Here is a 16,876-nt window from a genome sequence, read left to right as displayed (position 1 = left end):
GGGCGGATAAGGCAGCGGGAGGGACGGCCTTGCCCTTCGCCTCCGTGCCTTGCTATGGCTGGCGGGACGGTCGCAGCGTCACCCGCGGGCTGCTGCCCAGAGCGAAGGGCGCAAACGCTGCCGGGGGCATCGGCTGCGGGGAGATAAAACCTCCTTTCCACCCCGACTACCCACAGCTCCCCTCGGAAATGCCAGGGTGCCCCAGCATTCCCTAGGGAGGGAGCACACGAAGCATCGGGGGCAGGAAGGGTGCCCCCCACCCCACCCCAGAGCTGCCCCTTGTGCCAGCCCCAGCTGCGAGCGCTGGCACGGAGCTGGCGAGCCCTCGCTGCCCAGGAAAGCTGCCTCGTCCGGTCAGCCGCCGTTTCGCTTGGGAACCTTTCTGTTTTTCTTTCGAGAGGACAAAGCCAACAGTTTTTGTAAAAAACGAGCTGCAGCTTTTGAGCAGGAAAGTGATCCCCAGCGCTGGAGCACAACTCGCTGGGAAGCTGCGAAGCAGTCATGCAGCAGGGACGTTCCCATGCTGCCCAAACTCGCAGTGACCCGAAAAGCTTCCTTTCGGCTTTCCCAGACCAGGGAGGACGTGTCGGACACGATGACCCCCTCTTGGTGACGGCCTCGTCCCTGCGGTCTGGAGCCACTGTGGGGGGGGCTGAAGGCCAGGTTTTGGGGGGGGGGGGGGGCAGCACCGGGCCGCGGCGGGGGGGGAGGGGGAACGCCACAGGAGGCAGGTTTCCAGCCCTCCTGCACATCTCCTGGGCCTGCCAGCCCCAGCCTTGCTCAGTCCTCCGGTCCTGCCTCCTCATCCCCAGCTCCCAGGGCTGCAAAATCAGAGCTGGGGGAGGCAAAGACGCCGGGCTGCTGTCTCAGGTGGGCTCTGACCAGCGAAGGCAGGGCTGGAGGGGACCCAGGCACCCTGCAGGCTCTTTCACCACCTGCATGGATGTCTCCTTGCAAACGCTTTCGCTGCCTGCTCTGGAGGAACGCGAGTCCTGCAGCATCCCGTCCCCCCGCCGCCAGCTCCTGCAAGGCTCCCCCCATCGCACGGCTCCAGCATCCCCTGCTGAGGTCCCGGCAGCGGCGACATGAAACTAAGCACCCGGGAGGCACCGCGAGAAAAAAAGCCATTCCAAAACCATCTTCTTTTTGTTTTGGTTTGGGTTTTTTTTTGGTCTTGCTTTCTTCCCCCCCCCCCCCTTTCTTTTTTCGTTTAACGGCTGCGAGCAGAGGAGAACAGGTCAAGGCAAAGCGGGGAAGGCATGCGAGGAATGTGGCAGGGCTTCAGCGCATTCCTGCCGCGCTTAACTCTTGGCGGGCGGGAGGCGGCGGCGACCTGGCCAGGCGGGAGGGATGCTGCCGGGCGCCTCTCCTCCCGCCGCCGAGACGGCACCCCGGAGACGGGGCAGCTCGGCCGGCGAAGGAGCCCCGGCTCAGCCCTGCTCCGGCCCTCTGCTGCGGAGGCTGGCGGGGAGCAGCTCGGCCCCAGCGGCGCCTGACGAGGAATTGAATCATCTCCTCTCCCTTGGGCCTGGCCCGAACCCGCTCCACCCGGCGGACCGAACCCCGGGAACACCCTGGATCAGCTGTGCTTCGGCGCACAAACATCCTGGGGCTGGGAGCATCCCTGCGCCAGAGGCAGCCGGCCTCTGCCCCCCACCCAGCTCATCCCGCCACAGCCCTGGTTCCCACCCCACCGGCAGCGGGGCCCTTCCCACCCCGTTTCCGTCGGCTTTGCACAGCACCTAGCACCCAGGGCAGCCGGGACCCACGCGGGGCAGCATGGACCCATGTGGGGCAGCCGGGAGCTTTACCTGCCCCAAGGCACAAGCACCGACGCAGCCCCGCAGCGGCCACAGTGCCGGGGCAGTGGGGTCGGTGGTGGGGACCGGGATGCTGCGGGAGCATCCCGCTCTGCCGCTCCAAGGCGGGCAGGAGCACAGCGCAGCCGGGCTGACCTGTTTTTCCCGCGCAGGCCGGGAACACCTCCTGGGCCCAGCCGGCAGCCAGTAGACGCTGAGCCGGCACCCAGCGCCGCATTTGAAGGCTCGGCCCGGCCGAGGTGCCAAGCGCCGGCCTTGAGATCAAAGGTGGGAGAGGGAAGCCGCAGCGAGCAAGGGAGCAGGGCGCTGCTGGCAGGAGCACCGGCCTGCCTGCACTGGGAGAAGCGGGACACTGGGACCAGCCCTTGGTGCAGGGACTGGGAGGACTGGTTTAACCCTTTGGGTCCCAGCTGCCCCCTCATTGCCCCAGCCATGGTAATTTTGCCCCACTGTTACGTTGAGCCCTGAGCTGGGATGTGCTCGGGGCTGTACAGACGCACAAGCCCAGCACCAGCAAGCTGCTTTAGGTTGTGAACTGCCCCGAAAATGAGTGGGTGCAGGACCATGTTCCTTCCCCGACTCCCCAAATCCTCCCCATGCCACACGGTTCGGGAGGGACAGCAGAGGGTGAGAGGCGCAGAGGACACAGGTGTCCCCCCTCTTTTGGGACTGGGTGGGACAGGGGATTTTTTTTCCATCTTTCCTGGCCAAGTGGTGAACCACGAGGGATCCAGGACGGAGGCGTTGGGCCAGGCCCCCAGGCTGGGCTGCAGCAGGTCTCAGCACAGCTGGACCTGGAAAGCTCGGCTGGAGGTTCTCAAAACCAGCAGCCCCGAGGCCAGGGCTCTGCCTCCACTGCCCCAGGCTGAAGGACACGGCTCCGGGGCTGAGCCCGGGCTGCACCGCAGGTCTCCCCTTCCCAGCATGAAGCACCCTGGCTACCTCCAGCTCAGCACCCAGTCCCATGGACCAGCCTGCTCAGACATGGCCATGGTGGGACTACCCCTCTGAGAGCAGGGGAAACTGAGGCAGCTGGGAGCAGATGGGCTCCCATCGCCCTGCCTGAGCCGAGGCTCAGTTTAGGGGTGTCACGGGGTGGTGGAGGCCCTTCCAGGTACCGAGGAGGGGGATGAGAGCTGTGGGATGGTGGGGGAAGCTGCTGGGGGCCGGGAGCCTCCCCTGGCTGGTGCCCCACCTTGGCACTGAAATACCAAGAAACTTTGTTGAGAGCAGCCTGAAGGACCAGGGAGGTGCTTTGGGCAAAACTCCCCTGCGTCCCCCCACCATGGACACCCATTTCGGTGATGTGTCTGCGCTCGCCCGGGCTGTGAACCCAGGCCACCCCGTCCCTGCGGTGACCCAGACACGGTGAGAAGTCCAGACCCCCCCGTCTCACTGCCCACATGTCTTTGCCCTCCAGACCCAGCCTGAAGGCTGTCCCAGCGGGGACCTAACGCTGCTGCCCGACCTGGACCCCGAGCACCAGCAGCGCCCTGTTTGGGCTAGATTTGGCCCTTTGGGCTGGAGACCCCCCCGTGCAGGGCTGTGTGCAGCTGCAGGAGAGCCTGCGTGCGCAGGAGGGCAGCAGAGGAGAGCACAAGGGGTTTTTCCATTCCCTTGCAGCTGGATCAGCCTGGCTCCTGCAGCATCCAGGGGTGGGACAGGGATGGAGGCTGTAAAGGCAGCAGCAGCAGTGCCTTGACATCCTCCTTCCAGAGCTGGGCCCGTGGGGCTGCTTACAGGGCTGCAGGGTCCCATTTGGGGGTCTTCTGAATACCTCTAGCACAGGCTGCTTCCCAAGCCCTTATACCTGAGACCCGGGAGGCCAGAGCAGAGCCTGCTGCACATTGTAGGAGGAGCCTGGGGTGGGGAGTGTCAGATCAGCCCTAGGAAAAGCTCTGGACAACCCATGCAATGCTCACCCTGGCTTGCAAGGTATGTAGGCCTCTCTGGGTTATTGCCTCCCCTGGAGAGCCAGGACTCTTCTCACCTCCTTAGAGATGCAGCACTTCCCACACCCTCCCAGACTGCCTCCCTTCAGAGGCTCCCCTTCAGAGATCCAGGCCATCATCCCTTCCCCTGCCCAGGTTACAAAGCAGGAGCCCTTTCCCCTCGCCCTTGCTCTTGTGACTAACGCAGGACACGGCCGTGCATCACCCCGCCATGGCCCTGCTCTTGCACGTGAGCCTGCCCTGCTCTGAAGCGGCTAGCAAGACCAGGGGGGCCAGGGCTCAGGTGCCTCCTCAGGGAAAGTCCAGGGCAGGACCCCACCTATCCATCTCAGCCTTCCAGGAGGGTCCCAAGAGATTCAAGTCCTTGGAGGATGTGAGGTCCTTGCCTGGCTGATCCACGCAAGGAAATCCAGCACATGAAGTTCTCCCTTCACTGCTAACCAGGGCTGAAAACAAACCTCCAGTGACCCCCAGCTGTCGTCCAGCCCCCAAATCCCGGGCTCAGTTAGGTGAGGTGAAGAGAGGCCACAGCCAGCTGGAAGCCTCAGTTCAGTTGCTTTCTCTCCTAGAAGCAGGGGTTAGAGGGCCAGTGGACACCGCTGAGACTCCTCTAAGGGCATGTGCCCAGCATGACAAGGGAACTGTCACCAGTGACATCTATGGAGAGCCACCAGGATGGCTCCAGGAACTAAGCACTGGGAAGGGCCAAAGCTCCTGAAGCATGTGGGGGATCCTACTGATGGTGGTGAGGAGGGTCCCAGATGGCTCCATTAACTCAGCATGAAACCCCAGTCCCAGATCAGAGGGATGGAGGTGCCCTGGACTCCCCTCTCCCCAGGAGCAGGTGGGCTCTGATACCTCCCGTTCTGTGTGCCCAGGGAGGGATGTTCCCTCGACGGCTGCACCGAAGTACCAGCAGGTATTTCCCCCTCCCCAGCTGCTCCCCAAAGCTGCTTTTCAGCCATGAAGAAATACAGACGCCGGGTTCTCCTTTCCACGCTTTATTCTCGCCTCCTCCCCGGACTCACACCGCAGCAGAGGAGCGGGCGCACTTCCTGCGCACGACGACAACAGCCAGAGCAACGACGGCCAGCGCCACAGCTGCTGCCACAGAGATCAGCCCCATGCCCACGCCAGGCACTGCCGCTGCACCTGCAGAACCCAACCAGGCCGTTAGAATGAGTCACAGGAGCCTTCAGACGGGGCTGTGGCTGATGGAGGACTTACCCCGTCCTCCTTCCTTCCACTCTCCTGAGGAGCCCATTGCGCCTGGGTCTGCAGTGAGGAACACGGGTCCGATGACAACATCAGCTTCTACCTCTTTCCCTGAGAAAGAAGGAGCTGTTAGGAGCCCAGGGCTTGGCTACCAAGCTTACCTGTCCCATAGGACACCTGCCCCAAGGGGATCTTACCGCTGGCAGCGGGCGCATCTCTCCGGAAGCGGCGGCTGGGCCATCTGTCCAGGTGGTTGAGTCCCCTGGACAGTGCGAGTGGCTCACAGTTCCCAGTCTCACAGCAGCTGCAGATGTCCCTGGAGCCTTCCACCGGTGCCCAGCTGGGACGGGACAGGAAACAGCATTATCCTAGCAGGTGGGTAATCTACCAATGTCCCTCCCTCTCCAGAGTTTCTCCAGGCAAGAGAAAGGTGGCCTAAGGGTCCTGAAGGAGCTGAACGGGAGCTGGCACACACCGGCAGCGTAAGGGCCACAGGGGTGCCTAAGTGCAGGGCTGCCAGTCCAGCAACTGATGGATCCTCATCCATGCCACCCATAGCACACAAAAAGTGAGTGTCCTTTGGACAATGCTTGGGTTTTGGATGCAGCTGCCTCCGAGTTCAGGTTCATGAAACTCCCTGTCTCATAGCAGGAAGCTTTAAGCTGTATTTGGGCAGAGGGTTGAGACCTGTGGTCCTGCCCAGCTCAACTTCGCATTAGTGTAAAAACTCTTCTTTCTTGCACCCCAGAATTATGCACCAGCTACTCACATGTTCCTGGCTTTGTTGAAGGAGCAGGCCTTGTTCAAGGAGTCGGGGGCTTGGTCAGCTGGGGTGACCTTCAGGTGGCAGGTGATGTAGATCTGTGGGGTGAAGCAGGAGGAAAGAGGGGAGGATCCTCTTGTGGAGGACACCAGCCTTATCTGGGTTGGACCTCATGGAGGAAGAAAAAAGTCTTACCAAGTTCCTTGTGTCCCCTGCAAACCTGAACACGTCAATCCTGAACCGAAGCATGTCCTCCCTGGGTCGTGGGGTTATGAAGGCAGAGCTAGTATCGTCCGACCTTCCATCTACCAGGCATCTATGGACACGGGAATGGGGAGTCAGGAGCATCTGAGCTAGGCACCTCCCCAGCGGCCACAGCAGCTGCCAGGCTGCACAGAGGGCCCTCACGCCTTACCCGTTGAAATCGATAATGGAGTAGTGAGGAGAGGAGTCACTGTCTGGGCTCAGGGCAGCAACACAGTTGTCCACAAACAGCCTCAAAGGCACATGGTTTTCAGTGCTAACTTCTGCCTGGATGTTCAGGATGTCACCCAGCTGGAAACCAGTAAACGGTCTCTCCACACTCCAGTCCTCTGCAAGGCAGCATCATCGTGAGAAATGGAGAGGTGGCTCTTTCTTATCCCCGAGCTCCCCAGTGACAAGAGCCACGGCTGGGGAGTGGGTAAGCAGGAGATGAACTCCAAGGGACCAGAGCAAGGCTTGGCTGGGAGCCCACTGACACAGGCACTGGTATTTGCTCTTTGGCAGGTTGGCTGCCCATCCTCTTCCAGTGGAAAGGCAACGGCCAATAGCCTTCTGCCTGCTGGGCAAAAGGGCCTTGCGCTCCTGCCATTCTAGGAAAATAGAGTGGATAATACCTGTCCATACGATGGGGTGACTTCCCACCTACCGTTCATGAGGCGCAGGGAGAACACCAGCCTCTCCTCTGCAGACAGGGTGGAGCTGAAGGGAGCCCACGTGGGCCTGATGGCATTGCTGCTCACATTTTCCCTCCTGGGGAAGGGAAGGTTGCTCATTAGGACAGAGTCCTGTGGTAGCAATTAAGGACCAGGAGAGTGTGAGGACATGTTACCCTTACCTGGGATAGATGCACTCAATGGGGATCACGGCGGGGTTGGTCCGGATGATGAGTGGGTTGCTGGCTGGGCTGGGGTCATAGTTGATGAGCGTGCGGTAGATGAGGGAGTCATGAGTTACCTGGGGAGAAGCAGATGTTGAAAAGCTGACAGCGAGGTCACTACTGCTGCTCCGCTATTACCCATTTGCTCCAGAGCAGTTTAACTGAGAGCAGATCACAGTGTCCTTTTGCCATTGGTAAATGCTGTGAAAATCCAAAGAAAGGGGTAAAGAGATGGGAAAAAGAGTCTGAAGACCAGAGTGCAATCCCTTCACTCCATTCATACTGGAACTTGGTGTCCAAGTTCTCCAAGGAGCTCCCACTAATGCATGCTGGCCATGACCCTTCCCAGACGCCCAGGGCTTTTGCCCTGAAAGGGCTGGAGGAATTAAAGGAGCAGAGCATCTTGTGATCGTCTGCAGGTGAAACTCCCTCTGTACAGAGAGGTATTGGGCTGAGCATGGCACCAGTCCTTCAGCAGGGGCATGTATTGGCTGCTGGGCCCAGGTCTGGTTTGGAGCAAGAGGCCAAAATTGCTAGGGTGTATGTGTGGGCACCTGTCTCCATCCCAGGAGACACAGCAGAGCTAGGAGCAGGGCTACTGCTGGTTACAGAGGCAAACCTTGTGCTTGGTGCACAGGCAGCCCAAGCAGTGCCTGGCTCTGCTCTACTGCCAGCACATCCTCAGGAGGAGACCACAGCTCAGCCCAGCCCAAGTGCAGGCACGGAGCCTGTGTTGACAGTCAGCCACCGGAAAATGCTGCAGTAGGAAAGGTCACACCTCCCCATCACATCTTGCCTTTCCATCCCCATGCCCCGTGGCGGGAGGGCAAAGGCTTTTGCAGGGCAAAGGTGAGGCCGTGCTGGAGGGGCCCAGCTAGTGCCCCAAGCACAGGCATGCAGTGAAGCAGCTGAGCTCTCAGTTCCCTCTGCTACAGGGGAAGCACGGGCAAAACGCTGCCCTACAGGCAATGAGACGGGGAACACTGTTCCTTAATCAGCAAGTTAAGCTTCCTAACTGGGCAAGGTGTGAATGAAATGGGTCTGATGTGTGGACTTAAACACTATCAGTGTATCCCAGGCTGAAAACACAAAGCAGCTATTGGAGAAAAGTTCCCATTTGGAAGAAACATCCACTCATCCTTCCCCAGAAAGTTTCTTGCCTGTGCTCTGCGTCAGGCACCCAGAGCTCCCCTGGCCTCGCAGGACGTGGGATCTGCTACGTCCCAGGCTCACACACCTTGGAGGGACCCTGGCCTGGTGGAGACCTCCGGGGACAGCAGAGCAGGAAAACAGTGGCAGGGGAAAGCTGCCCACTCATGCTGGACATCGCACTCACAGGGACATGCTGGAGGCAGGGGGGCAGCAGCTACACCCCTCCTGGGGTGAGGTCCTAGAGCCCAGAGCTGCTTCTGCAGCTCCTGCACAGTTCACAGGGAAAGGAGCAGTGCCCTGAGGAAGGGGAAAACCAGAGACACTGGGGGAACTGCCTGGGCACCTCCGTCTCAGTTAACTCCACCAGGGTCACTGATCGTAACCTCCCTTTGGCTGCCAGAGGGAAAGAGTCCTGATGCAGAGCAGCCTGTAACCTTCTTCTCTCCAGAGGCCTCCTTCAGCCCCACAACCAAGTTCTGAAGAGCCCAGGGCACCTGGATTCACCACGCGGCACCAGCAGACCCCAGTGATGGGCGATCTGCCAGGTCACCAGCTATAAACCCCTACGCACTGAACCTCCCAGCCCATCCAAACCAGTGGACAGCAAAGCAGCGAGTCCTTAAGCAGGAGCTCAGAAACCATGAGGGTGCCTCAGAGGTGGGTCAAGAGCCTGGTTTAGAGACAAAGCCTCTTACCTGCACGATGCTGCCACACTCGTGGAGCCCGGCGGCGAAGGTCACAGTGTTCTGCGCAGTGTTGAGCGAGGAGTGCTTGCAGGCAGCTGGGCCCAGGGTCAGGTCTGCCACGTTGATGAGGCGCCCGGTGCCAAAGAGGTCCCTGTGCACCGTCACCACCATCTGAGCCTCCTGGCACTGCACCACCACGGGACGCCTCTCGGAGACAGCCCGCGACTGCGCCTCGTCCATCCACGGCCAGGCGTAAGGGTCAGCCCTCGACCTGTGGCTCGCTGGCTCGCTCCAAGAGAAGTCCCAGGGCGTGTAGGAGGCCACCTCGCCCACTGCCCAGCAGAGAAGAGCCAGCGCCAAGCTGCTTTGGGGTCCCATTCTGCCTGCTTCCAGCGAACCTGAGCACAGAGACAAAAGGCTGCTCTGGGATCCTTTATATGCTGGAGCCGGAGGGAGCGGGAGCCGTCCGCCCCCGGCTTCGAGGGCAGCAGGGGACCAATGGCACCCAAAGCCCAGCCCTCCGCGGTCACGGCGAGTCAGTTCCGGGGTGCCGGAGCCCCCCGTCCGGGGCTGCCCAAGGCAAGGGAAAACATCCTCGTCAGCCTCTTGCACAAAATTGTTTAGAAAACTCAGCAGGAGCCGGAGACGGGGAGACTGGTACAAAGTGACTTGTTTAGGTTAAGCGCGTGGTGATAAGGGGCTTTTCAAGGCTCCCAGGGGAGGTGACACGAGCAGCAGAGCTGGGGGTGGGGGGCTGGTATGCAAACCGGACCGAAGGCGCTTCCGCATCCTCCCTGCGGGGACCCAACCCCTGCCCTGCTCCACCATCATCTCCCGGGACTCTGGTTTTCCACTGTTTCCCAACCAGATTCTCCCTGTGCTGAGCAGGCCGGAGCAGACAGAGAGCGGGAGCCTGCGTGCTCAGCCAGCTCCAGCCCAAGCCATGGCTTTGTGCGGCTCCCTGGTCCTCAGCGAGGCCAACAGTGGGACATCGGGTTAGCGCTGACCCGAGCACCAGCTGAAGGAGTGCCTTCACCACAGACACGAGCTCAGCCGGTCTCAGCTGGGCCGATGAGCCCTCACCCTCTGCCTCAGCTTCGCTGGCAGTGAGGTCACGAGCAAGGCTCAGCTGCAAGGAGAGCTGCTGCATTTCTTTTTTTATCTCTGCTGTTCTTCCCCATCTCTTCGGGTTGTGTTTGTTTTGTTGTCTTCAAGGAAACAGGATCAGAATCTAACAACAAGCAACAAGAGGTGCTCCACCCCTCCTTGCTTTTCCTCCCTCTCCCTTCCCAAATGACAGCACCACATTTTATATCCCACCCCCCGCAGCCGAAGCTGGGAATCGCCTGGGACCAGCTCTACAGCTATCAGGAAAAGGAACAAGGGAAACTGCTAAAAAGAAAACCTACATGTTTTCAGGCCCAGTCAGTTGAGTCTGTCTCTTCTTTTGAGTGTCTTTAACTGAAGGCCAAGGGAGAGAGTTTTACAGTGCAGGAACACCAGATCCCCCCCACCGCCCTGCACCAGGCAGTGCCCGGGCGCAGAGCGGGGCTCTGCAGTCGTCCTGTGCAGCTCAGCACGAGAGACGCCCTGTTTCATGCCTGCAACCCCTCCTCCACTTTTTGGGAAGTCCCTGGCAAGTTTTAGGCAAGGGGCAGTGGAAAGCCTCTGATCTGGACAGCTGAGCTGGAGCAACTCAACCACTTGTTTGTAGGGAAATGGAAAGAAACAGAAATGAAAACAAGCTTTTGGGTCAGATGTCTGCTACTGCCATGAGTAAATCATCTGACCTCCTAACCCAAGACAGGGTCCAGCGTGGTCTGCTCTTGCCCGTGGCTGTTCAAATGGCAACTTCCAGGGCACTCAGAAGCTTTGCCTGGGCCACCCCGAAGTCTCACAGTGAAAAAAGTCCCTCAGCTCCCTGGTTTCTTATCCCTCACCCCATCTCCTGGGGACAGCTACCGCACGCTGCCAGTCCCACACCAACCGGGCAGTGTGCCGTGCCGGTCCAAACGGAGGGGCGGAAACCAAAGCAAGTCAGGCACATGGGCTTCTTCAGCCAGCCCATTCTTAGCAGAAGTCCCACCAGTTTTGGAGCTGGGGATGGCTTGTACCTGACACAGCGTCCCCAAAGAGCACCCGTGTGAAGATCCCACGTTCACGCTGTATTGCAAGTGAGCCATGAGCCTTTGCAAAACCTCCGGCCTTTCCTGCTGGCTCTTTCCAGTATGGAGCCGAGCCCCTTCCCTGCTGCTGTCAGCACAGCCAGGACTTCGCCTTCGTGTTTAAAATACCTTGAGATTGGTGATTGCGTAGAAATACCAGGGATTCCAGCATATAGGCACTGAGCCGAGCACTGTGCGTCAGGAAGCCTCCGTCTCGGGAATATATTTGGCAAATACATTTGCACTGACAGCAGATAACGTGAGCAACTGATGCTGAATCAGTAAATAAACATCTGCCTCCCCCCATCAGCAGGGGGAAAGCATCACAGCAAAGGCAGCTAACTCAGCCATGTCCTTGACTCGCAAGGACCACAGGGGCTGGCTGAGCTCACCCCCATCTGGTCTCTCTTGCAGCTACTGCTGGAGAACCGCAGCTCAGGTACCAGCCCCAGGGTTAGATTGCGGCTCTTGGGGTGCCAGGGTGGAGAGAGGCCTTGTCCTCATAGGAAAATGAGTCACTTTGATGGGTCACCTCATATTTACATGGCTAAAATTAGCAAAGGTGAATCCCATGCAGAGCAACATGCCCAGGCTCACAGCAGAGAAGATATTTGTCTATGGGAAAGGGAACTTCTGCTCCCAGAGCAGCTCTTGCCAGGTTTCCCACACGTCCATCTGTCCTTTCATTACTCCAACCGTAACATGAAGTTGGCCACGTATCAGCACAGTTGGGAAAGGGCACAAGCACACTGTGGGCACAGAGAGGAACGGCCTCCTCTGGCCCGGCCGCATGGGTACAGGACATTGTGGGTGAACGGTGGGATCCTCTCCAAGTCTGAGGAATTTAGCAGCAGTGAAGCAAACCAGAAAGGGCAGCTTTGGCGGAGGATGGTCTGTCAGGGCCCGCAGTTTGGATGGATGACAGGAGCAGGAGGAAAAGCCATAGGGAGGGACCAAGGAGCAGCCTGGGGAAAGCCTGAAAACATGGCTTCAGGACAGAAGGAGCAGGGGAGAGCTCTGCAGCATGCAGGAACAGGACTGGGATGTGCTTTGTCCCCCGCTCTGCGCTTGAAGCTCAGGTATACTCCAGCCCAGGGTTCTTCAAGCAGGATGGGCCTCCAAAGGGGAGGCAGAGCAGGACATCGTGTCTGTTCTCAGGGGGCCCCAGCTCATTACCAGAAACCACATCTGACAACAGCAATGAGGGCAGCTCAGCTTTTTTTTTTCCCACCAGCTCCATTTGAGAACCCACCCGGACTCCCAAGGGTGTCATGTACAGCTGACCAATACCAAACACAGCTCCAGACAGAAGTTCAATGAACACAGGTGAACATGCAGCACCAAAGCCAGGTGCATTAAATAATCTGGTGCAGAAGGCAGAGACCAGGCGAGCCCCAGGGCACTGGACAAGGACAAAAGTAGCAGTTTTCCCCCATTGCAAAAAGGAGAACTTAAAGCACATCTCATTTCTGCCTATAGTATATAAAGTTGTGTGTCAATTTAGGGACAGCGTGTTTCTCACAGGACCTTGGCAGCAACAGCCTAGAGACTGAAGGAGGAGGAGCTCAGCTAGCAGTCCCAGCCTTGCGGCACCAGCAGTGCTTCGCTCTCCAGGCAGCCATCACCATGCAGCAAAGATTGCTGCTGCACTCGTGACGCTGAGACAGATGTGAGCTGGGGAAACTGGTCCAGAGGAGGCAGGAGAGGCTGCTCAGGCTGGTGCTTTGGTCAAACACCACACAACTCAGGTACCTCAGAAAGAGCTCTAGGAGCCAGAGAGTGTTTTCCTACCCAAAGTTTCCTTGTAGACCAGATTTGGCAAAAATTTGCCTTTTCCTTCCAGGAGCCAAGTGAGCCATTTCTCTTAAACAGCTGTAGGACAGCTATGCCAAGCAGTACAGAAAAGGGCTTTTATCAGGCAAGTCTCCTCAGTGCTGCTCAGCAAGAGTCCCTGCTCAGAGCACATGCATGTCAAGACACTGTCAGGGCATTGCACACCTAGATAAGATATGGATCAACAAGGAATCAATTATGTGTTGATTTAACAACCATCAACAGCCACAACTTGCAGCCTAAGAGATTCAGGTTGGATATGAGGAAATTTTTCTTCACCAAGAGGGATGTGCAGCCCTGGGCCAGGCATACAGAGACGAGGGAATCTCCATCCTTGGACATTTCTAGCCTTAGTTAGACCAAGCCAGGGCTGCCCTGTCTGGTGCTGGACTAAAGGCTTTCAGAGGTCCCCTTCCACCCACATTTCCATGACCTCCTCCCCTCTTGTCTGCCCCAAAGGTTACAGCTTGCAGCTCTTGAGGGATGGTAATGACTTAAGCCAGCTATTAAACCCTTTAAAGTTCATATCTCCCACTCTGCATCAAGGCAAGGACTAAACCTCTCCATCTAGCATGCCAGGGAGAGTGGCAGTATTAGTTGTTTCAGTACTCCCTAAGAGGGGAGCGCAGAGCAGTTTCCAAAACACAGCAGAAATGCAAAGGAGATCCCAGGTCCGGGCTTTCCACTGAAAGAGGCAGGCCCTGTCCCATCTTTCTAAGGACTTGGGATCACAGCTGGTCATTAGTTCTCATTATATCATGGGGTTATAACATCAGGGAATGGACTTTCCATTGTTTTTGCATGGGGACAGATCTTATTAAGGGAGGAAGAGGCAGACTGACAGATGGCCAGCTATCAACCAAGTGTCCTCAGGGACAGAGGGCAGAGACAGGGGTCTCTCACCCACCAGTCTCCACATTTCCACCCTACTCCTCACACCAAACCTAGCACAACGTCAGCACAGCTCACTGATCCAACCCAGAACTCATCTTTTATCTTCTCTTTGGGGAAAGGCCAATTTTCTGTTGGATCAGTGAGCACCAGAGCTGACAGCAAGGGAAAGGGTGGAACTCCAAAAAGGCACCCTGCACCAGAGAAATCGCAGAGCAATGTAGCCTCTGCCCAAGGCACTCAGCACTGCATCGCCACAGCATGCAACTGCCTGGAGCTGGACAACGACAGCCTGAGCCATCAGGAGGGCAGAGGAAGAGAATACACTGGATTTTCTCCAAGGGATCCAGCAGCTCTGGGCCTCCAGAGTGCTGGATCACACCCAAAGACACCCCAGACAGTGTGAGATGCAGCCCTCCTGGGTCCCCCCATGACCAAAAGAGCTTGCCTAGGAGCAAGGAGGCCAGGAGCTTCCAACAGTCCTTTCGCCCCTGTGCACCCAGCTCAAGAGGGTGGCTACACAGCAAACAAGTCCCAGCTCCTCACGTGTCCCAGTTCCCCCTCACCATCCAGTATGTCCAGAATGAAATGCTAAGCCCTGAGGTCAAAGGCTGCAAGAGAAGCTGTTTGCAGCATGTTACCTGCAACATCAGTGGTGCCTGGCTCTACAATACCTGTCACCTGCTAGTCCTGATTCTCCATTTCAGAGCCAGATTTGCACCAAGACTGAAGTTACTTAAAGCAGGATTTAAGCTTTGGCAGTTAAATCTCCTTTAAATCTAGGAGTCTGAAGACCTTATTTTCCCTCTGCTTAAAGCCGGCCACCTGAGTTTGTCATCAGGGCAAACACCTTGTCCCAAGACTCATGCCTTAGTCCCTCTGCAGGGACTTGGCACAAGGATTTTGCCAGCATATCTCAGAGGTCAGGTGGCAGCAAGCACTTCCAAAACCTGCTTGAAAAAGAGGGAAGGGTTTCTTTTTTCCAAATCACAAAACGCAGAGGTTAGAGGACTCACACTAGTCCAGTTCCTACATCTGCCTGAAGTGCAAACCTCTCCCGTGCTGGTGGAGAGCCACAGGTCTTGGGACATGGGGCAAGGACTCCCCCCCCCCCCCCCCCCCCCCACTTAAGGCCACTCTGCTGAGCAAAGGAATAAGTTTTATAGGACCAGGAAGAAAAAGCAAACGCAACTCAGGCAAGTAATAGCCAAAGCCCCTTTCTCAAGGGGAGTGGGGGCAGGAATTCCAGTCCCTGCACCAAGGACTGTTTACACATTTTATCCAAGGCTTGTTACATATAAAAATGTATAAACAGTCCTTGGTGCAGGGACTGGAATTCCTGCCTCTGTCTGTTCCAGGAAGAGCCCTGTCCACTAGGCCTCACATTCACTGTTATGCTCCCTTCTCCATCCAGGGAATCTTGCTTTTTTCACCCAAAAGGAGCCTCAGACAGGAGGAGTAGTAGGTCCACATCCTTCCCCCTAAGCCTTATGGATTAGGCCCCTCCAGGGAGCAAGAAAGCCCACAGGGGATGAAGTTTAAGGATTGTCACAACAGCATCCAGCACCAACCATCCCAGACTCCAAGGCATAGACCCCCAGGGCCTTCAGCCATGGAAGTGTTACAAGGTACTTCTCTGTGCAGCTGAATACATATCCTGCTGCAGGGAAACTCTGACCTGCTCTCTCCTACCTCCACCCTGCTCTAACCAACATCCTGTGGGCACTGTGAGCCCTCTGCACCAGGAGCCCATTTCACCTCTCCCACGATACCCTTTCCAGCTCCTCTTCTGCAAGAAGCAGTCCCAAAGGCAGACTAGTTGCCATTAAGTGTCAGAAGGCCAGTGTGAGAGTGGAGCCCCCTCTAGTTTTTGGTGAAGACACTGTAGGAGCCACCTCTTGCCTCAGGCAGGCCAAAGGCCTAGGCAACCATCCCTACTGCCCAAGCAGGATCCTGAGGACAGATTAAACATCTCTTCCTTCTAGTCTCTGCAACACTGGCTTTAACAGATTGCTACTTCCTAGGTCCAGACTCTGGGCCAAGGTGACCAGTCCCTGCATGAAGGAGCTATACAGAGGTCATTTTTTTGGCTTGAAGACAGTGGAGCTCAGTAGAAGGGGGGAGGGGGCAATATTAGTGATCCTGCCCATCATTTCCAATATCACCTTGTCTTCATTCAGGGTGAGACACCAGGGCAAGGCAAGGCTAGGCTCAAATCAACTATAGGGTCACTCTGCCTTGCCTTATTTACCCTCACCCCAATCTCTTTAGCCAAGAAGCTGTCCATCACCCGAGATCTTACAGCAACCTACACAACAGCCTAAGATATCTCCAGGCAGGGGCATCATAGTCAGAGGGCTTTCACACCCATGCATGTACTCCAGGAACATCACAAGACATGATGAGCAGCAGTTGATTACATATACAGAATTAGAGGAGCAATTTGTGAAAAGGATTTCAGAAATAGTTAGAGAGAGGCTGTGTTGAGCTGCTGAAGAGATTTGAGAACAGGAAAAGTTTGCCAAGTTGCTTTAGATTTTCTTCAGATCAATACTTATCTGTCTCCTCACCCAAAAGGATGGGTTTTGAGGAAGCCTACCTACAGCAGGAAAGAGGTGGTGGTACACACTCCAGCAACCTATGCTCTTCTTCCCAGTGAAGGCTCTAAGATAACCTAGCTCAAAGTGGAAAAAAATTTCTCTCATAGTGGAAGTTTAGCACTCAGGAAAGCCCTTTAAAGGCCCTTACACTCTTGTCAGGAAGGTATTGAAAGCAGTTTTCTTAAGGAGGCAATTAAAGTCTTGACCACTGCTGTGAGACAGGCTGTTTGCTTTGTTTCCTAACCAAACCTCCACATGCTCTGAGTTTTACTAAATCCTTAGCTCCCTCTGGCTTTAAATCCCTTCCACTTCAGCACAAGAGAAGTTACTAGTGTGGAGCAGCCCCAGCAGGCTCCAACTGGCAGGTAAAGCGTTTTAAGGCTAAATGCAATATCATGTTTCTAAAAATAACACATGTAGAAATCACCAGCCAGGGGCTTTCTGTTCCTACCTAGGTGCCCTTGGAGACATTAACAGAGTTGTAAAGCTGTACAAAGCCCTGCTGAAAGCAGGGCTTCAGGAGAGCGTTGAGACCTGAATCAGATTCAGGGAGGCAAAGCAGCACAGTTAAAGAGTTAGTATCAGGATCCAGTTCACTTAGCCCCCAGAAGACTTCTTTACCCCCCCCCCCCCCCACACACACACACTTAAAAGCCTC

The 16,876-nt window shown here is 56.8% G+C and overlaps 1 protein-coding gene across 1 annotated transcript; it reads right to left on the bottom strand.

Moving 5' to 3' along the window:
* Positions 1–4,765: 4,765 nt before the first annotated feature.
* Positions 4,766–9,387, bottom strand: LOC112992726 (zona pellucida sperm-binding protein 3-like). The gene is made up of 9 exons (XM_026115959.2): positions 8,739–9,387; positions 6,850–6,968; positions 6,661–6,764; positions 6,166–6,343; positions 5,946–6,066; positions 5,757–5,848; positions 5,185–5,327; positions 5,000–5,098; positions 4,766–4,924 (listed from the first exon to the last, which is right to left on the bottom strand). Exons 1-9 carry the CDS (start codon positions 9,105–9,107, stop codon positions 4,797–4,799), a joined length of 1,353 nt encoding a protein of 450 aa, XP_025971744.2. The 5' UTR covers positions 9,108–9,387; the 3' UTR covers positions 4,766–4,796.
* Between the last annotated feature and the right edge of the window lie 7,489 nt (positions 9,388–16,876).

The sequence above is a fragment of the Dromaius novaehollandiae genome, chromosome 10, assembly GCF_036370855.1.
Source record: "Dromaius novaehollandiae isolate bDroNov1 chromosome 10, bDroNov1.hap1, whole genome shotgun sequence".
Lineage (NCBI taxonomy): Eukaryota > Metazoa > Chordata > Aves > Casuariiformes > Dromaiidae > Dromaius > Dromaius novaehollandiae.
The sequence above is the reverse complement of the archived record's forward strand: the minus strand, read 5'-3'. Positions and strand labels throughout refer to the sequence as shown.

Bases quoted from the DNA above. Each gene is read 5' to 3' on its own strand.
- LOC112992726 (XM_026115959.2), bottom strand. From the start codon at position 9,107: ATGGGACCCCAAAGCAGCTTGGCGCTGGCTCTTCTCTGCTGGGCAGTG. The intron at 6,969-8,738 runs GTAAGAGGCTTT...GCTTCTCCCCAG, and splicing joins AGTGTGGCAGCATCGTGCAG to GTAACTCATGACTCCCTCAT. The intron at 5,328-5,756 runs GTGAGTAGCTGG...GTCCCGTCCCAG, and splicing joins TTCAACAAAGCCAGGAACAT to CTGGGCACCGGTGGAAGGCT.